Source organism: Embiotoca jacksoni, unplaced genomic scaffold (assembly GCF_022577435.1).
Source record: "Embiotoca jacksoni isolate LCO1_2020_lvr unplaced genomic scaffold, fEmbJac1.0.p SCAF_8, whole genome shotgun sequence".
NCBI lineage: Eukaryota > Metazoa > Chordata > Actinopteri > Embiotocidae > Embiotoca > Embiotoca jacksoni.
In genome coordinates this window covers 653,659-674,838 of record NW_027185436.1, presented here as the reverse complement: position 1 = coordinate 674,838, position 21,180 = coordinate 653,659, and the positions used below count along the sequence as shown (strand labels likewise).

Here is a 21,180-nt window from a genome sequence, read left to right as displayed (position 1 = left end):
AATTTGTCCTCGTCTGTATACCTATAACAGGTTTTTCTGCTCAAAGGCACTCCAACCGGGGTAGGCCTGAATCTTCATCCTCTACTCCACCGCATCTCTTTCCAGCCCCGTACTTGGCTGGTCCTCTTGTTTTCAACGAGCGATACATCAAGTGCAAACTAGCTTAATGACAGCCTCTGCAGCTTTAGCTTGTATAAGAGCAGAGCTCCCGCCTAAGCTGGGAAAGATTTATACCGTCTCATAATTTAGGAGCATTGGAAATGCTCCAAGATAGGGTTAGTTGATCTTAAATTCTAGTAGAATATATTTGCTCAGTGGCGATATATACCCCAAACAATACCACCAGTGATGCAGTGAGACTGGAGGAGTTATTGAAGTCAAGAGAATAAAACTGAGTGAAGATGAAAGCTGAGAAGTGAAAATGGATTTCAAAAGCTGGCGTCTACTCTACGGTCCCGGTTTAGCCTTCTTCTGCTCTAGTTCTTGTGAAAGCGCAGACTTTACCTAGTGCGCTCCGTCTGACCTATATTTCCCGCTTTCACAGATACTGTCAAAGCTTCACCTCGGCTCTGAACTCGAGATGGAAAGCAACTAAAAAAAAAAAACGAGACATGACGTAGTATCGAAGCAGAGCTAAAAGGAAAAGAGGTCGAGACAGCATTCGAATTCAATTAGACTTCATGTCTTCAAGGACAGTCGTGGTAATTACATGATCACAGTTGACCTTTAGTTACACGGTGGTGTGTGTTTGTCTCTCCACTGTTAAACCTGACTTATCATGACTTATGATGACTGAGAGCACACCTGCAAGTAGGTTGCATTAATTATTTAAAAAGGTTTTTTATAAAAGAAAATAAACACACTGCATATTTAAACGAGGCCTTCTGACATTCGCAGTCACTCGGGTTCAGACCGTCGTGTTCTTATTGTGTGTGTGTGTGTGTGTGTGTGGGCGGGGGGGGGGTCTTGTTTTGTTGGGTTTTATTTACATATGCTTAAATTTCTATCATTTTACATTTACAATACTTCCCCCATATCACTGTAAAAAAATATATTTGTTCTGTTTCCAGATGTAGCTGTTTATCTTGTTGCCCACAATGTATTACTGACCGTTTGGCTCCCTCCTGTGTGCAAAGTAAAACCTACATCTTTAACAAGAGGTCTGTGCTACCAATCATCTGGGGGTTAAAAGGGTAATGGTGACCCAGGGTTCACCGTTATGATAACTTATGCTGCACACGCCACAATTTACCACATCTCATTCCCATAAAATGGATGAGGTTGTTTATTGTTCCCAGTGGAATGCTTGTCCACTCCTCTTCGACGAGTGTATCAAGTTGCTGGATGATGTTTAGGAATAGGAAAATACCGTCGTATCTCAAACATGCTGAATGGGTAACATGTCTGATAAGTATGCAGGCCGTTGCAAGAACTGGGTTGTTTTCAGGTTACGGGAAAATCTGTACAGATCCTTGCAAACATGGGCTCGGTAATTATCATGTGAGGCGATGATGGCGAATTAACGGCATGAAAACAAATCGGCCTCAGGAGCTCGTCACAATCCTTTCAGTCACCGTGCCAATTGCACGTTCTCTCATAACCTGCGACATCTGTGGCATGGTGTTGTGTAACCATGACCAACTATCACGTTGTTAAATCGGCATCTGTCAGGTGTCTTGGCAAAGAGTGAATTGCTCACTAACACAGATTTCAACAAATTTCAGAACTACATTTGAGAGCAAAAACAAAAGGGTTGAGTTTATATTTTTTGTTGTGTGTATACCGATATCATCCCACAACAGAGACTGATTTAAGCACCAAATCCTTCCACTCATAAAACATGAAAGCAAGCCCACTTACTCGTTTGAAATGGTTTTTATATCGATTCCTTACTTGCTCACTAGTCCATTTGACAATACTGACTTTGCAGTTGAAAGAAAAAGGCTAAAAATGTTGAACGCAAAATAAGAATACACGTTAATCATTATTAGGCAACACGTTAATTCAATGGAATGTAATTATAGTCAGATGTACTTGTGAAAGGGCAGTGAAATTATATGCAAATTATTCACCTATTTTTACCAGATGTTTTTTTTTACATTTGGCAGCTTCGCCCTGCTTTTAGCCTGGATTAATAACATCTTTGTATTTTTTTCTAATAATCTACTTTGCTCTTCATTGTTAAAATATGATGCTCTGCTGCCAGTAGACTTGTTCATATGTTGCAAATACCACTCCTCTTAAAATGAAGGCACGCATAACTAGACTGGCAAACCCGAGGATGACTTTGTGACCACCGTCATGTGACCGCTCTGCGTGGTTTGTTTGTTTGTTAGGTTTAGTTAAACCAAATAACAGAAAGAAAAGCCTGGGTACTTGGAGCCAGGTTGGTAACTACATACCACAGGTTAATTGCCCTTTAGAAGTCAAATGCATATAAACATGACGAAGTCAAACTTATTCAAAACCTTAGTAATGGCTGGACTGTGTATGAAATAGTAGAGGGCTTTAAATTTAACATTGATACAGGAAGCTGCTGCATGTAGCCGCCCAGCAGTGTCATTTAAATAGGTTACTTAAGTTGTGTTTATTAAGCTGGCTCTGCTGCTGTTGTCCAGCCAAAACCTGATTGAGAAAATTAATGTCAGTTAAGAAGCTTGGATACTATGTGGTATGATTGAAAGCTCCAGAAAAAAGCAGTGAGTGGACACTGATAAATTGTTGTGATAAATTACATTTCCGAGGTCTTGAACTTTTTGAGTCCACACGGACAAAAAAACTCCTAAAAGTGCTACGGCGCTTAATCATAGCAGCTACTGAATTGGAATTACAACAGATGCATCTTCATGTTATCGAGTAAACAAGAAAATTGGTAAGGTTTTCTCCTCTAATCAAAAGGGAACTAGTGTTTTTTTTGTGCAATCTAACATGGAATTAAGCTACACTGAAACTAATGTGAGTTTGAACTGAACTCTTTAATATGTAACCAAATAAGAGCTTCCTGGATCCAGATTAAGATTCATTTCAGTGTTAAATAAGGTATTGGAGCAAATAAACACTTGAGCCAAATCATACCCAAATTTGGCTTGTTGTCACACAAGACGTGAAAGATGTCAGTCTGAGTACATATGTTTTGTATTTTAAACACGCTTTACGAGCAACTACAGTGTTTTGGATGTCCAGATACTCCCAACTATCACTCCTATTGGAAGAAATTATATTGTAAAGGACAAGAGCTTTTTCAGGTGTATGATTATGCAACACAATGTTTTTGCTTACAGCGTTTAGTTTGTCCGTCTTCTTGGCCTCTGGCCCCTTCATGGTAGAAGCCAGTAGCTGATCCCCCTTGTAGTCTTTGTAAAGCTCAGCTAAAGTCTCCCTGGTCTCCAGATTGGTGCTATTCAGGTGGTACGCTGGGTCCAGTTTGGCCTTTTCCTCATCTTAACGGTGCCAGAAAGGAAACCAAAAGCACATTTATATTGCTGATAAGTACTTAACAAAAAGACGTTTGGTGATAATTTCCCCATCACAAGCAAGTAAACAAAAAAATAACATATTGATACCTGGATCCAGGACTTTCAGGTTGTTTTTTACGTGGAAAAAATTGGAAATGTTGAATTTATCCAGGTTTGTTGGGTCCTACAAAGACAAAACAAAGCAAATTAGATCATCAAAACCAATGGTCATTTTCCCTCCAAAAATGTGCTTTCAACTTTGCAAACCAAAAAACTTCCCACCTGAAGGGTGATGAGATCCTTTCTGGTAAAGGGCTCATCTGTCAGCAGATCTTTATAACTTTTGGTCTTAATGTTTAGTTGCTCAACAGCCTGAGTAGAGACAGAAATATTTAGGAAAACAAATCCTATCTTGGTTACCAATATCACAGACAGGAATAGGTCAAATGTTTCTTTTCATTCATTTTTAACTGCAGCTCAATAGCAGTAAGACAAATTTTGGCAGGTTTGTTTTTCCAGGATAAGAATAAAAACATGTTTGAAAAGCAGATACTACTTTTTAAAATGTATTTGTAAAAACAGAGGACCTTCTAAGGTCTTGTACAGTATGTAAACCCAAGTTTGTTAGGAAAAAATCTTTGTTGTATGCCACTAATTTAGTGCGAGACCATGTGAACTGAGAATCCGTACTGCATCACACTAGAATCAATAACCTCTCTGTGCGTCTTTATTTAAATTAAAGTATCTATATGGGGATCAATGCGGCAAACGAGAGCGAGTTCACCAACCTCATAAGAAAACACGTTCCCAGTGATCTTGTTGGTGACAATGTAAGAGTTGTTTGTGAAGACGTTGTACAGAACCGGGCAGTGATACTTTCCTGGAACAAAATTTAAAAATTTAAAAAAAAAGCAGCACGTTTAGTGGCAGTCGCTCTAAATCAGAGGCCTGTACTCCAAAGCAGGTACAACCTACCCCCAAATAGCTTTACGTTATCTGGCTTAAATATAAGTAATCACAGTAAGTAGTCACATGCCGGTGGTTAGTGGTTGCTAAGTCAATCCAGGGCTATGAGCATATTCACATGGAAGCGGCATATTAACTACATAAAACTAGAATATTACACAAATATGAGGAAGTTAGGCGCGTAATCCAGGCTGAAAGTAACACAATCACCAACTGTGTGAAGGTGGAACTCAAAAGCTTTACAATATCATCGCCCCATCATTAGGACATGAGTACATCTGACTATATTTACATTCCGTTAAATTATCGTGTTGCATTATATGTATTCTTCAGGATCAGAATTGGATTTATTGCCAAAAAGTACATTTTCAGATATAAACAGATTTGTTTTGGTGTTGTGGTAAATAACATAAAAAATTGACAAGAGAAAAAGAAAACAAATTTCTCAACGACGTAGAAAAAAAATAAATGTACTAGTCCAAATGTCCATAGTTTAAACAGTATGTGTAATGTGCAATATAATATTATAAAAATTACTAATGTATGTGTTAATGTAAAACTGTGTGTTACATGAGCTGAGTTTACAGATGTGCAAAATACCCTTAAAGAGTTGAAAGTAGGTTTACTTTCATAATTTAAAGTACAAGGATTTAGTGCATCAATTAGTCTCTGTCCTTCCCTGATGATTTTTTTATGAGACTTAGATTCTGTGTCTTAATGCTTTTCTACACTGAGGTCATCCTACAAAATTGAGGTTTGCTGGTCTCTGAATGCTTTGCCCTCCACAGAAATCCCCTCAATATCTGCACTGCGAGCTCCACTGGATCTTTTATTAATAATGATGATGATGATGATGGTGGCATTTTCCAAGATTGGTCAGTAAGCAGTGATTTTTGTACATTTACAATCTGTTAACTCGAACTTGACCTGCTGTGGAGCAGGTTTGGTGCAATGTTTTCCACCCGTAAGACGTGAACCACCTTCGTAGTCCTGAACATCAAAGTGAAGCCGTACCTACAGGATCCTGTGCTCTCTGCTGAATTACATCACTTCTCACGCATATCCCTCGACTTGCTTTAATTTGATGTTTCCCACCCAAAAAAATGACCCTCTGATTTTTTTTTTTAAATCAAATCTTTCTTTTCAAGCAGCTGTCACACAACAATGCACTAAGAGAAATGTGGTTTAGCCTTTATAGTCTTTACTACTAGCTTAGTTTGGTTATTGGGATCTGAGAAATTAAGCTTACTCTAAATGACATTTTCCACTTATTATTGCCATTGTTTAAATTTCTTTCATGGCTGAAGTATATTAAAACACAAGAATATTTACCATCATTGTTCTTGGCGAAGTTGAGTTTGATGAGGGACTTCGCTTCCAGTTTCTGTTAGAAAGAAGAAAAATGTAATTTCCAAAAATTTAAGAATATTGCTGATGGATCTCACACATATCACAGTCCAAAATATTCCCATTTGACTCATTGATACATATATGTGCATGTATGTGTGAGGGTTTATTTTAACAACCTTAAAGAGACTTAAAGGGAAAGCTTGACGAATATGGTGTGAAGTGTGAGGAGTGCCGATGTTTGTCAAGGCAAGGATATTCTTTGTTTTAAATTCAGCTTTTTTGATAATTATTACAGAATAACTACATGACACTTCACATAACTGTTCGTGGATGACACCGAATTATGAAGGATGCCCCCTTTACCTGTTGATATGCCAAGCTTTAAAACCCAAGAGGCTGAGGAGAGAAGAATTCTTACTTACTCTAACAAAGACAAAATTATTGATACACCTTGGAAGTGGTGATAACTAAAGACTACTGTCTTCAATTATATTGTCATTGTTATGTTTGGTATCATTGTGTTGAATTCACTGACCATGGACAAGAGAAAAAAAAGAGAGTCGTCAAAGGAGATAAGGAAGAAACAAATTACAGTGTATGTTCAGGGTTAAGGCTACAAGACCATCTCTAAACAGTCTGGTGCTGAAACTACTGTTGCTATTATTATTATTATTATTATTGTTATTAGGGTATTTAACATCAGCACAACCGAAAATGAAAACAAAGGAGTAGTTTAAACGGTGTGGGGGGGGGGGGGAAACAAGGAAAATTTATTATTTTTATATATATAAAAATTATAAATTATATAAAAATATGTATATTTATATAATATATAAAAATTATACAAAATTATATATATATATTTCTTTTTTTGGGGGGGGGGGGCATACTATCAATATTTAGATTCTGCAGTGTGCAGAAACCGGGTGGCCAGGAGTCAAACGGTTTGACTCACTGCTGACGACGTTTTTAATGTTACACCAAAAATCAAAAGCAATGTAGTATCTGTTCTATTCACTCTAAAATAAAGAAGAGTGGATTACAAATATTGTCTGTTTTAAGCTCATTTCTGAGAAAATTCTGCATTTCTTTTTTCTTTTGAGGTAATTTTTGCCACATCTTTAAATATGAGCAGTGTATGGATCAATTAGTGTTTTCTTACTTCTCCAGTGCTCGGATCAGTACCGTACTTCTTAATCCATGGTACAATGCTCCTAAAACAAAAAGGTAGAAAGGAAATGAGTATTTAGGTCAAACAAGAGGTAAACAATGAGATACAATAATGCATTTAAGATCAAATGTTTTTAACCAATAAACATTCATTATCAAGAACAACATTTCCGTTATATGAACTATTTAGTTTAGTCAGACCAGTGTTGAGGTGAAAAAAAATAAGAATTGTACAACAGATAAATTATCCTAATAGTCACACCACCAATAAAGTAAAAGAAGTGTAAAAAACACAGTTGGTATTTGATTGGTTTGAGTGACAAGCGAGATAATCACAGCCGTGTTTCTTGGAGGGTTTGTCTAATGTCTCCAGGTATTACATGAATACTCAATGACAATGGACAGTGATGCAAACCTTGGTTTTTTTTTGTTTTTTTAAAATCAGCACCATACTCACAGCAGGTCAAAGACGACTCCTTCCTCAGTACAGACAGGATATTCAAACGGCTGAAGGGACAAGCTGAAAAGTTTCAGAAAAAAATAGTTCAGTCAGAATAAAACAAGTACTCCATAATTTACAGATAGATAGATAGATAGATAGATAGATAGATAGATAGATAGATAGATAGATTCAAAGCTAGAACATTATTTTGACAGACATGATGATAAACAAGCCTCTTGTTACCTGCAGTGGTCGAATGAAAGTCGTCTGAAGTTCGCCTGTGGAATTTCTGGGAAAGTAAAATCATAAAAGGAAAACCCCCCCAAAAAAGATCAATTCTGTACATCTACATGATTTTAAAGACATTTTTAAGAAATGAGTTGCTAGTTTAGAGTAACTGCAGTTGCATTACACATTATTACTCTTCAGGCAAAACTAGATAGGGTTGTGGTACAAGATAAGTTGTGAGTTTATTTGCTCCACCTTGTTTTCCTAATACTAACACACTAGTTCCCGGTGAAATCACACTGAAGAAGTACACACATACATATATACACTAAATATATATATACTAAATATATATATATATATATGCATATTTAGTGTAATAATGCATATATATATATATATTTCTATATAAAAGACAACCGGTTATATATATATATGCATATTTAGTGTAATAATGCATATATATATATATTTCTATATAAAAGACAACCGGTTATATATATATATGCATATTTAGTGTAATAATGCATATATATATATATATATATATTTCTATATAAAAGACAACCGGTGACTTCATGGATTTATTTAGTTTTAAAAGTAGCAGTTATGCTGGAGCGGTTCAGCAATAAACAACTCACCATTTCGCTTCCCTCCATAAAAGTTCGTGTACTCTGTACATGTTATGTACCTGTAAGGAGGATAAAACACACATGTGAAACAGGAAAAGACAATTAAACAACCTGAAGATGAAGATAGCGCCAAAAATGTGTTTATGTGCTTTAACTAGCTAGGTCGTTACGAGCTAACGTTAGCTAAACTACCAACAGGAAGAAGCATGTTTCAGAGATAAAGGCAGCTTTGGTACTTACATTTTATCTTTTTGGTGCTGTCGCTTCCCCATTTTTAGTTTTTGTGTAGGTCTAACCAATTATCTACAATAAAATGACAGACTATGATGACAGAACACTGTTCGCTTTTCAGACTTAAGATTGTTGTCTTCCTCGTCGTCTATTTCTTCTCTTTCCGCTTCTTCTTCGGCTTCTTCCTGTTTCAATGGCGGTAGGCAAATAACGTTATGGTGCATTACCGCCATCAACTGTAATGGAGTGCAGGTCTACCTTTTGCTCACTCTATAAAAAAAAACAAAAAAAAACAAAGGACAAATAATAATAACGAAACAAAAACGTATTCTAAAAAAGTACATATCCTGACTTAAGTTGTTTGTTAATCATAATCATTATCATCCTTTTTATCGGTACATGTAGTACAACACTTGTGACAACTGCACTCTGCCGCCATCTACCGGAGAAAAGGTGCAACTGTAATAAAAAAGAAAAAAAAACGTTTTACCCATTTTGCCTCTGCATATCATACAAAGAAAACTCGATTAAAACTGGTTAAAAAATATTACAGAAGAATGCTTAAAATGTATTCAACCATGCTCTGATTAACACAGGTTTTTTTGGATAGCTTTCCTGAGTGCCCCAGATCTATGGTTCTTTGCTGGCTCAAAACCAAAGACACGATCTTTCCCTTGCATTTTTAGATTTCTATCATGATCTTACTTCTCTTACATTCACTCTAACCAGACATAAGTAAACTGTACTATGTAAAAACAATCTTGCTTTAACTTCTTGGAAATGGTCTGCTCATTTTTCAAATTGCAAGTATGCACATAATACAAAAAAAACCTATCACCACCATTATACATGTATATATCTGAAGTTGCCCTGCAGGATTAAACCTCCAAAACTCATCTCTGTTCATCAAAATTACATATTGTGAATCCCCCTAATGTCAGATGTAACTCTACACCCTTGCCTCGTGCAGAATTATAAATATGCAAATATTCCAATCTATATATCTGTCCTCGCCTCCGCTGCTAGCTCCATGACACGAAGCTTACAGCACTGGCTCCTTCTGTATGTGACACAAGTAACTCCATTTGTCTGAATCAGTGTCAGACTGTCACTACAGTTCCAGGTGGAAATACTCAGCCATGATGTTGACTGCTTATTTCGCTCATATGTCATGTAGCCAAACACCATATGGCCATATTAACAAGGTTAAAATCTAGATTTTATTTTTTTTACTGGGATTTTATAGTTGATGTCAGCAAGAGCTGAAAGAAAATTGGGGATTCAGCTTGTCAACTACGCTCCAAAGCTGTGGAACAAACTACCTGCAGATATCAGGGACGCTAGCTCAGTTAATACTTTTAAAAGAAAACTCAAAACATATCTCTTTACAATCACCTTTAACTAGCTACTCTTGAAGCTCTTTCTTGCACTTTAAAATGCATATTGCTTATTTTATATTTGAACTCTTTTTGTGTTTTATACATTTGATCTGTTCTCATGCATCTCGTTTCTTTTCTATATTTTTAAATGTTCCTTTATATGTTTTTATGTCAAACACTGCATGTAATTCTCTTGCTGTAAAGCACTTTGAGCTGCATTTCCTGTATGAAAGGTGCTATACGAATAAAGTTTATTATTATTATACCGATATTTTTTTTTCTCATGTAACTGGACAAATATAAAACAAGCAATGTAGCACAATTAATCTACAGGTTTATTTTGTCTTAGTATTTTACATCAATATGGCTAATCATTGACTTCTGACGAAGAGAAGTGAGCAAATAAAGATGGTTAGAGGCATGAATCATGGCCCGCTGGTTAGTAGTTTGAGTGATGTGTAGCAGAAGGTACATTCAGATGCACACAGCCTGTTGCACACATGTCCGCTGAAGCATGCACACATTATACAAGACCTACCAACCCCCCCATTCCTCCCAAAAAGACAAAGAATAAGGAAATAAAAACATGTACAATGTGGTTTTATCATTAATTAAATTTCAAACAAAGCCTTTTATGGATAAATGATACTCTGGCGTGATGGTAAATGAAAAAAAATAAAAAATAGAATATAGAGCAGCAACAGCAGCACTGTCTCCGAATTACCTGAGTTACAACTGGCATTCATTTCTCTCATCACTGAAAGCACTTCAACAAGTTAATGAATGAAAAAGTCAAAAGAACACAGAGTTCATTACAAACTCCAGACTTCACACTGAACTTCGTGTTGCACAATGAACAGCTCAACCAGTAAATGTTCTCATCCTTGGCACGTTTTTATCAGTCAGGCAGAACCAAAACTGAGTGGACGATTATGAAACAAAAGGTTTGGGTTACCAGACATGTATCTGTCACAGACAAACATACATCTTTATTACTGACAAAAAGAAGTTGACCAGAAGGGGAACTGTGACACATGAACAGGGGTTGAAGAGCCAGACGGTTGCCAGTCCATTAAGGGGATAGTAGTTGTTTTGCATGGAAAGTGGATTTATTTTTAAATTTTTGTACAGATCAAAAGAAAAACCTTTGCAACGTTGATCCCCTTTGAAAACAACCGTAGTCCATATGAAGGGTAAAGTCGCGGCCGGCATTTTGCTCAGTACTGTCCTCAAAATAAAACGAGTGTTTTCTTCAGTAAAACATCTGCAGTTTAATCAAAGAGTATGCGAGTGTTCTGTTCGAAGAGGAAAAAAAAAAATCACCGCAAATCCATCATGGTCACGGTGTCATCAGTGATGGTGACGTGTCCCGCGTGCTGAAAGAGATGAACACGTTTCAGTTAAATGCTCACGTGAACAGAAAATGACTAAAAACAGCTTTCAAATAGTCTCTTTACACAGAATGAAAGAAAAAAGAAAAACACATTGTTTTGTTGTCTTTTTTTTTTCTAAAAGCCTGTTTCATCTCTTGGCATCACAGATGTAACCACACCCACGTGACCACGTCCTGACAGCTCATTTTATTTGCCAGCATGTTACATACAGGATGTTTTTGCAGTGTTTGGTTGTGTTCTTGTTGTTTTGGGGAATAAATATAGTATAGATATGAACACAAACACTGGAGGTCAGCAGAAGCAACATTTTTCAGGTGGATTTCAGGACTTTCATCTCACCATTAATTAAAAGTTACATTTTAAGATCTAAAAAAAAAATTAAATAGATTTCAGGAATTTTTTTAACTCCCTTAAAAAAAACACACCCTATTTTGGTTAATTTAACCTGACTGAGACGCCTGAATGAATGTGAGAAAATACATGATCTTTGTGTAAAATTTGACGACCTAATGACCGAATACAACCAACTGTAAAGAAAAAAAAATCTCACTTATGTCTGATGCTAACTCAAGGATTTTCAAATCACTAATATTTTCATATTTACATTATGAGAACACACATACCAGACCAGTCAGTCAAAAGGCAAAGTGCCACACCTGGCATTTATTCTCAATGATTTAAGAGCAGCGATTCCAGGGACTTGAGATCTCGCAGAAACTGTTGTGATGGAGGCGAACTGTCATTATCATTGTTTGTACTTGTGTGTTGTAATATTTTGCACCCAAAAACAAATTAAAAGAAGGAAAACTGTGAAAAGAGACATCAGAAGACATTTTGCAGCGTGAGCTGGAGGAGAGTTTGAAACAAAAGTTTTGATGAGTCTCAAGTTACCATTACTATTATTTATACACGAGTGGAGGGGAAAGTGAAACCTGTCATTCAAAAATGTTGTAATTTTCAAACATTCTCTGACTTTCTACAGCTAGAGATGCTTTTCAATATTCATATTACTGATGCTCTCTGGTCAGCTCGCTCACATTGCCTATTGCAGGTTTCTGTTCGATATTCCCTTCACTGTTCCTGTTTCCAAGTCATGAATATTCGATTTGCAATTCAAAATAGGGAGAGTCCGATGCGGCCTGTGACCTTTAACACTGTCTGTAACACGCTGCAGGATCATCTAATGCAGATAATCAGTTTAGACCAGACTCAAATCTGGAACTCCTCCGCGACCATTATAAGGAGTGAATCTGACTCAAAGGGACAGATTTTTTAACAGGTTTTCATCTCCCCGTATCTACAGAACATGATATCATACAGATGGTTTCTTCTTAATAAGTCGATTTTAACTGACCATACTTTCTTCTGCTGAAGGTTGGGTTTACCTTCGTCAGATGAAACTGTACTAAAAATCTGGCCCTTCGGACATCACTTCATAACTTTACACAGTAATTATTAGTGAAGACTTCCCCCATTTTCCCTGATCTACTGTATTTCTGTTGAAAGATCAGCTCACCTCAAAATCATATAATATGATAATATGAAGTCTAACTTTTCTATAGAGTGTCTGTGAGACATTTGTTTCTAAAAAAAAAAGAGATCTTATTTTTGATTTTTTTTTTTTTTCAGCGCTATTAACACCACAAACACATTTGAATTGTCATAATTTGTTCTGTACTATCTCAAAACCTAGAGCTGACTGGGAGAGAAACCATTTTTTTTTAAATTTTGTGAGATAAAGTCCCATTGAAAGAGATCATTATTTGAAATAGTCTTATTATTGAGAAAAGAAAAAAAATTCCCATTTGTGACAGAACTGCATGTGTAGGTGTACTTACTGTAAATAAAGGGGGATCTTTGCTGTGAGGGTGAAAATCTTTCTGTTTACATGTGGAGATCTCATCTGTTCCTCGATCTGTCAACCGGAAGTAGCCAATTCTGGAACAAACAAACACACACACACACAGCATAGAGAAATTGAGCAAATAATACAGTGACAGTACACTGACGAACACATATCACAATATGGGACACGAGTCTTCCTCCACATTGAAAGTTTCTAATCGCACGCAGAGTTGGACTCACTCGTTGAACTTGGGCGAGCAGACAATGGCGATGGCCTCGGGCAGCATAATCTGGTAGGAGCAGTGTGTGTGGAGGTCGACGCTGGACAGGAAGGCCGTCTGTGTGGGGTGAGTCTGAGGAAACACAGTGGGCAGACTCCAGTTTACATGTTCAACTGGTTTTTAAGTGTTAAAACCAGAGTTTCTGTCTTTCCACATATAATCATATATTCTGCAAGCTTTTCTGTCTTGTCTAAAGAGGCCTGTGGCACAAATCAATTAAACCACTTCTGATTCTGTTGCTGAGAAAAGTTAAAAGTACAACTACTATTATTATTATTATTGTGCCCAAATATACATAAAAATATAAATAAGCACTCAGCCAGTGTACATTTAATCGTATAATTTTGATATTACAAAAACTGTGGCCGCTAGTTGAAAGTTAATAGTTCAATATTAATGTACATGAACCTTTGTGGAATTGTGACATAACAAATTGTACCATTTGTCTAATCTAATTACATCAGATTAATCATATTGTAAGTGATTTTGCAGACATTGCCGTATTGTGTAACACATAAATATCTTAAAATATTCTTCCTAACATTACAACATTGATTACAGTCACATTGCTAAGCCTTATGTGATCCAAACTTTCACAGTCATTCAAGCATTGTTTATTTAAAACATAACACATGATGTTCCTGCGTCACATTGTTATGGAGTGACAATGTTTAAGTTCCTTGAAAAGGTTTCTGGAGTCAAATTCAACCGCATCAGCATCCATGTTTTCCTAATTTGACATCACAGCGGGAGTGAAGATACAGATGGATGACCTCCAGACAGCAGCCATTACTGATTTTGTGGTTTCAAATGGAGGGAGGGGGGGATATAGTGTGACATTATGACTCACATGTATCCAGCCCAGGGTGATGAGATCATACTGGTCCTGTATGAGGAAGAGCTCCTCTTCGTTTTCTGTGTCACAATAGTCAGGTCCACCACACTGCTTTGGGACGATGACATGGGTCACAGTAAATGCATTTCGCATCTGGAACAAACATACGAAGTGTCGTGGTATTACAGACCTTTTAAACGATGCATCCCGTACGGGTCTGCCAACATGCAATCGAAGGAAACTATCTGAACAATCCGAGCAAAGAACACACATTCATGCTCATAAAGAGGTGAACACAGATTTAAATGAACACGACCAGGGAATAATATGAATCAAACAAAAACGCCTGCGGTTCTCGGACACGCAGAAAACATTGGATTATCTTCTAACCCTCTGAAGTGAGAAGTGGGAGGAACTGATCTTGTCTTGGTTTCATTTAAAATCTTAATCCACGTTCCTACAACATTTATAGCCTAATAAATCTCAATTATGGACAATTTCTATCTTAAACCATATCAGGTGATATTGTAGTTTCACTGAGGATTCAAACTTTCGTGATGAAAAACATTTTTATCGTCATCTCATTTATATTGATTTTTGTGCATGCTGTAATAAATCTTTTCAGAGGGGGATTCAGTGGTATTGGTTCAACACAGCTGCTTTGTTCCAGAGTCTTACCAGTTTGCCACACAGGATGCCACAAGTCTCTACGGATCGACTCGTGTTGGCCTCAGCTAACCTCAGAAAACTCCGACAGAGTTCAGCGGGAACGGCCAGCTGCCGAAGGGCATCCACCATCGCATCTGCAAAAACCATGTGGAGAAACGAAGAAAAAAAAATGAATGAAAAAGTTTGATTCCTGCTATGCTCTGAAATGAGGCATGGTGTTAAACTGGGAAATTAAGTAGGTCACGGGGGAAAGAATTCAGCTTAGAAGAGTAAATACTTTAACACGGGTGTTGGGCAGCATTTAAATTCTCTGAAGGCCAGCCCCCCCTTGTGTCAAACAACCCCCCCCACCCCCCCCAAAAAAATCAACTCACTGTTGTTCCCTGGGCTGACAATAGAGCCAGGCTTGAGGGAGCGGTCAAAGCTGGGAAGAGTGCTGGCGGGTGTGCCGATGCTTGCGGGAGGGTGGTTGTACTGGTGATGGTCCCCCGGGCTCTGCGGGGTGGTGGGGGGGCAGACTGACGGGGGCCCCTGGATGCCCGGGATGAGGACTGTGCTTGGGGACGGCGAGGCTGGCGTGGCGAACTCCAGCAGCACTCGCTGCCGTTCCTTCTCCAGCTCCTGGCGGCGGATCATCTCCTCGAAGGCACTGAACTGCTCCTGCTCCCGCTGCCGCCGCTGCATCTCGGCCACGCGCTCCCGCTCCGTGTCCAGTGCTCGCTGCCTGGAATGCTCCCGCGCCGTCGTCTCCTCCTCGGCTTTCTGAAGCGTGCGGCAAACGCATCACATCCAGGTTTAGTTTCAGCAGGTGGTCTTTTTTTTTTATTTTATTTTTTTTATTCTGGCTCTTGCTACACTTTAACAAAGGAGAATTACGCGTATTAATTGAAACTTGTTGATTTTTTTCGGTCTTTGATTACATTGTCTTCTACAGCTGCAGCTTTGTTACAGAATAATTCGTGAAGTGTTGCGAGCTGATTGTGCGTATGACTTCATCAATGTGGCTATATTTAGGTGTGAAGCTTGTGTGGTGCTGGTTAATGCCTCACCAAATGTACACTGTAGAGAGGTGTAGAAATTCCTATATTGTGCTTTATGCACTCTCAATGCATGTCAAATGCTGATCTGTTTTGCAATGTGTACGAGTGTAGATCAATAAGTTCCAAGACTACTGCTCGTGCACGCGCACGCAGCACAGCACAGTGATGTGCACGGAGCAGCAGAAAGACATAACCCTGATGAGTTGCTGGTCGCTTCATCGTCATCAGTTCCTGAGTTCCACCCATCTTTGTGAGCAGTGGACTGGGTGCGTCTGTGATTTCTCCTAGGCAACGGAGACCCTCACGACGCTTCAACGAAGCCACGAGCCCGGAGGGGTGCTTTGAGTGACATTCACGTTTCCGATGGGCAGAACGTCACTGTCCAAGGCTAAAGAAAAGCGCATCAGGTCAGGCGCACAACCAGGTGGGTTTTCTTTGACATTGGCAGGGCGGTGTGCCGTGAATTCATTCATTCATTCAGGAGGGTCGGATTGAAACCACAGAGCTCTGCTGTGATGTTCTGAGGCCTCTGATGAACAACGTTGAGTTCAAATGACCCAAAGTGTGGCAATGGCACACGGGTTCCCCAACATGATGAAAACACACAAGTTTCTTGCCCACAACAACACAATCGTAGCTCCCCCAACCACAGCTGATCACCGGATTCTGCTCCCTGCGACTTCTCTCTTTTCCCCAGACGTTTTTCACAAACTTTGATTTTCGGTCTCTTTGAAAGTTTCAGGTGCGTAAAAACTTCGCCGACGCATTCGGTCCACTGCTCACAAAAACGTGAGGAACTCAGGAACTGATGATGATCAAGCGACGAAAGTTGTGCCAGTTACTCATCGGGGTTATATCTTTCTCCTGCTCTGTGCACGTCATGGTGTTGAGTCTAGGAACGTATTGAACTGCCCTCGTATTGACGCGAGAATGCGAGACAAGAGGGAAAATATAGTAAGTCAAATTGTAAATGCATGAGCAGTAAAAGTTTACCTTTTTAACGAGATACTGTGCATACTCTTGTTCAAATCTTCTCAGAAGAGTTTTCTTGAGAACCTCTGCTTGAGGAAATGCAACGTCCTTCAGTTTCTGTAGAAGAATCCGAATAAAGACAATTTGAAACAAACTTTCATTTTAAAACAATCCACTGAACAGAAAAGTCAAAACAGTGAACGAGCACCTTTAGAGTGTCCTTCTTCTCAGGAATGTTAGCGGTCTTGTAATCCCGATGCTTTGGAAGTTTTTCTATAAAGAGCCTTAGTGAAAAGGAGAAAATTGATGAATATTTGTGCATTTTTCTTTTCAAAAACCCTATAACTAAAAATGGTAATTTAAAGAGAAATGAGGAACTGTGCAGGCTTGTCATCATTCAGTGTCACAGATTAACATCATTATATCTAATTTTTTTAAACTGTTCAGCCCTTTGTGTCCACTCTCCTCAGAGTTTTAACCTCCTTGCGTGTTTCCTCATGAGCATGACGATTAGATTGAAAGGAATAAATATGTCAACAAAATCCGCAAACACACTCACGTTATGTATTTGTTGTAGAGGACGAAGGCGTGCTCGATGTTGCCCTCCTCCGTGTAGATGCTGGCCATGCGGATCATCTCCATGCCCGAGCGGAAGTAGCGGCGGGGGGGCACGTCCTCGTTCACCTCCACCGAGCTGCCCTTCTTGGTGAGAGCTCGCACCCGCTCCTCCGGCTGCAGACTGACATCGGCGTGATCCGCCATCGCAACAGCTCGACCTGGTAAAACTGGAGAAACAGGCCGACGTTGGAATCTGCAGGTTGACAATGCATCGATAACACTGAGCTAAATCAAATTTACTGTCAGTCAGAAAAGCTTTTGCAGAAACCTGTCAGTTTCCATTTAGTCCTAACTTAGAACATAAACAAAGGAATATGTTTCCACAACTTTTCATTTACTTAAAAATGCCTTAAAGTAAACCTTGATAACTTATTCATAATTAAAAGTGTCTGTTCATATATATCACAAAAAGTACCTTCTTTTTTACTTTGTGAATGTGTATCACAGGAGGTTTTTAACTTGGCTGGTTGGTTCCAGTTTTATGAATCCGTTTCTGTAAACGACCCGTAACATTGGATTTGGCTGCTCAGAAGCAGCGAAGATGGCATCTGAACATTTCAAGAAGTCCTACTTTCTAGCAAAACAAAAAAAAAAAAAAAAAAAAAAGGTTATTCTACATAATGTACAGACCAACAGGAAACCTACAGGCCACTTCTTTAGTGGAGCAGACAGCCACTCTGAGCTGGGCATCTTCAAATCTAAGCTGGCAAAACCAAAGCTGTCTGCACAAGTTATTCTTACTCAGTTGATGGTTATGCTGTTGTAAAATAATTCCCTTTGCAGGATCAATAAAGTGCATCTGCACCACTGGGCGTGTGTAAGAAAATATTGCTTGATCTGAAATTGAAGTTCCTATTACAGAGAACATGCTGTATTATTGTCTCATTTGTGTCGAACACTGCTTGTTATTAAAGAGCCTTTGCCATTAGAAATGATATTCAATACAGTCAGTTATTCTTATTTAATAATTGTTATTAGAAAATACAACAAAACCTAGACTATTTCCAACTGGATTTGAGTCATTTTTGATTAGATTAGATTCGACTTTATTAATCCTACAGTGGGGATACTATGAACTTGTTTGATCCTATAAAAAAAAAAAAGGCATTGCTGGAAAGAAAGCTCAATGTGTATGTTTTAAGCAAGTAAATAATTTTGGTAAAACAAACACACAGTATTTGAGATGAACTAGAACAAAGAGGCAGTGTCCCACTTCTTCACATCCGTTTCTGAGGCCATAACTCAAGTCTGAAAATCACTGGCTGAGTATATTTAGAGAGAAATTAAAAGGCAATGACTGTGCTCGGACGGTCCGTTTGGTTTTCTAACCCTTTTATCGATCAAATAAGGACAAGTGTGCTAGCGCCACATCAGCATGCTGACTAATAGTCAAATGGCTTGTGTTGACTGTGACATGACGGCTTCTTGGCGAGGAGGCACACCCTAGATAACACAGGATTGTACTGTGGGATGGGGGGGATTACGTACTTTTATCTACTGCCTTTTTATTCTAAGGAAATGTATTTCAAGTGGGGTCTTTTACCTATATAGCCAACAAAAGGATTAGACACTGGAGACGTGTGGTTTGCTATTCTGAATAAATGTTAAGGCAGCAGTGATTTGTAAAAAAAAAAAAAATTCCGGTCAGTGGTATATTTCCCCAAACAAAATACTTTATTCTAAACTCTTTTCCATCAAAGAAATGTCATCCAATCAAGAACCGAAATCGATCCAGTACAGAACAGTGAATGAGACTATAATCTATACTTGTGTACAATTTTGAGGTACTTTTGAGGTATATTTTCTTCTTCTAGCCCAACGTAGTTCAGCAGAGAATATTCTACAATATCTAGTAAATATATCTGATAGTTGTTCTTAAATGTTACTCTGAAGATACTTTTTTTATATGCAAGATATATGGGTGAGATGTATGTTAGGATGCATGGTTACAGATATAAAATATTCAAAAGTACATAATATAGATTAAATTAATATTTAAAAGCTACATATGTCAGTGCATTATAAACAATGATTGCTTCCACTGGTGATACCTTAAAAAGGTCCAGTGTGTAAGATTTAGGGGCAGAACTAGAATACGATATTCGTAATTAGGATGTCATTGTTGTGTAATCACTTGAAACAAAGAAGCATTGTGTTTGTATTACCTTAAATGAGATCAAAGCAAGCAGAGTTTTGGTTTCTATTGAGCACCGAGTGAAAAAGAAGCAAAATAAAAGAACAAAAAGAACAATATCTGTCGTAAGCTACAGTTTATTACTATACTTATTGATCATTTATGAACCGATATGGTCGTTTGAACCTGATTGACAAACGTCAACTACAAAAATGTCGTGTCATATTTAGCTTAAAGAAAACTAAAAACTTTAGCTAACAGTGCTAAAAACAGACAAAGTGCGAAACTGTGGGCCTTTTTTCATTTTAGCTCCAGTGTTGAGTGGCACAATGTTACTAATATATGACCTCGTTTAGAAAACCTCCTGGACCACTGATATGCTGATAATAACACTCTTGATATACAGTATATGAAATGATTGATGTTCCTCAACGACGTCGCGTTAGCCGCGCTAATTTAGCCCTCGTCAACTTAACGACAAGTTTCAAACTGGCAGGCGTGGGATCGACTCGCCATTCTTACCTGATCGCTCCCGGAGACCTACATACAGCTAGATCACAACGCGATTCAATTACAGTCCACCTGAACCAGACAGAACCGCTTCAGGGAACGACAGCATCTTTTACATTTCCGCAATCAATACAACTTCCGCCTGACGAATCATTACGACAGCGGAGAGGCTCGAGCATCGGGCTGGAGCCGAGCACGGCGCGGAGAGTTGCTTGAGACGCTTCTTGTCCTTCTCCTTCTTCTTCTTCTTCTTCTTCTTCTTCTTCTTCTTGTTTTTGTTTTTGTTCTTCTTGTTTTGGTCTTCTTCTTGTTGTTCTTATTTTTCCTCCTCCTTTTCTTCTTCTTCTTCTTCTTAGTCTGCTTCTTCTTCTTTTAGTGTATTGGTGAATCGCAAATCACGTTTAAAGGTGTATACCGCCACCCACTGTGTCGGAGTGTGCAGAATACTAGCATGAGAAAAGAAAATCAACCACACCCAATTTCCTGATCCTGCCTGTATTCTAAAGCATACCATATCTGGTAAATCATATCTGATTTCCCTTCGACCTGTCCTGTGCTCAGTAATGACTTTAAACCCAATTATTGTCCTGTCTAAAAATGAAAGAATAAAATAGAGGTAGTAAAGGTATAAATATATATTTTTAAACGTCAAAATGCATTGTATATACAATTATAATAAAATAAGATCAAATTAAATTAGAAACAGTGCAACAGTGTTATTGATGGTGTAGGATGGAAAAAGAGTCGACTCACCCCCTTCTTGTAGACAGCGTTGATGTTGGTCTTCCAGTTCAGTCTGCTGTCGATGGAGACACCCAGGAACTTTTACTCCTCCACCATACAAGGCAACTTCACTGAATTATATTTTTTGCAGAGCAAGATAACGTGTTTTACATTTTTCCAGGGTATTCCACCCCTCGAGGCAATATCTCAAAAACACTTTGAGGGAATTTCTTCAAATTTGGCGCAAACATGAACTTGTACTCAAAGAAGAAGTGATTAGATTTTGGTCAGGTCCTTCAGGTCCCT

The 21,180-nt window shown here is 38.3% G+C and overlaps 2 protein-coding genes across 4 annotated transcripts in view; both read right to left on the bottom strand.

Annotated features, from left to right (window-relative positions):
• ppil2 (peptidylprolyl isomerase (cyclophilin)-like 2) overlaps positions 1-8,629 on the bottom strand; it is a 28,445-nt gene extending 19,816 nt beyond the window's left edge. Inside the window, exons 1-10 of one of the 2 annotated variants that reach the window (XM_069138415.1) lie at positions 8,484-8,629; positions 8,253-8,302; positions 7,627-7,672; positions 7,399-7,461; positions 6,934-6,985; positions 5,754-5,805; positions 4,244-4,335; positions 3,738-3,827; positions 3,564-3,639; positions 3,280-3,440 (exon numbers count right to left, since the gene is read on the bottom strand). In XM_069138415.1, coding sequence (XP_068994516.1) covers positions 3,280-3,440; positions 3,564-3,639; positions 3,738-3,827; positions 4,244-4,335; positions 5,754-5,805; positions 6,934-6,985; positions 7,399-7,461; positions 7,627-7,672; positions 8,253-8,302; positions 8,484-8,515 — 714 coding nt within the window. In that variant the 5' untranslated portion in view covers positions 8,516-8,629. The remainder of the gene's footprint in view (positions 1-3,279; positions 3,441-3,563; positions 3,640-3,737; positions 3,828-4,243; positions 4,336-5,753; positions 5,806-6,933; positions 6,986-7,398; positions 7,462-7,626; positions 7,673-8,252; positions 8,303-8,483) is intronic. The other variant, XM_069138416.1, reaches the window with a different exon arrangement.
• A 1,541-nt stretch (positions 8,630-10,170) lies between these two features.
• Positions 10,171-20,533, bottom strand: LOC138191753 (STAM-binding protein-like A). 2 transcript variants are annotated; one of them, XM_069138740.1, is made up of 11 exons: positions 20,164-20,533; positions 17,923-18,081; positions 17,449-17,674; positions 17,098-17,173; positions 16,911-17,006; positions 15,252-15,639; positions 14,887-15,011; positions 14,224-14,361; positions 13,333-13,445; positions 13,086-13,185; positions 10,171-11,229 (listed from the first exon to the last, which is right to left on the bottom strand). In XM_069138740.1, exons 3-11 carry the CDS (start codon positions 17,649-17,651, stop codon positions 11,173-11,175), a joined length of 1,296 nt encoding a protein of 431 aa, XP_068994841.1. In that variant the 5' UTR covers positions 17,652-17,674; positions 17,923-18,081; positions 20,164-20,533; the 3' UTR covers positions 10,171-11,172. The 2 variants fall into 2 exon arrangements, with proteins under 2 accessions (XP_068994841.1, XP_068994840.1); XM_069138739.1 differs by lacking the exon at positions 17,923-18,081.
• Between the last annotated feature and the right edge of the window lie 647 nt (positions 20,534-21,180).

Excerpts from the sequence above, each read along its gene's own strand:
- LOC138191753 (XM_069138740.1), bottom strand. The coding sequence starts at position 17,651 with ATGGCGGATCACGCCGATGTCAGTCTGCAGCCGGAGGAGCGGGTGCGA. Across the intron at positions 13,186-13,332 it reads TGCTCGCCCAAGTTCAACGA|AATTGGCTACTTCCGGTTGA; the intron begins GTGAGTCCAACT and ends TGTTTGTTCCAG. Across the intron at positions 11,230-13,085 it reads AAGATCCCCCTTTATTTACA|CACGCGGGACACGTCACCAT; the intron begins GTAAGTACACCT and ends CATCTCTTTCAG.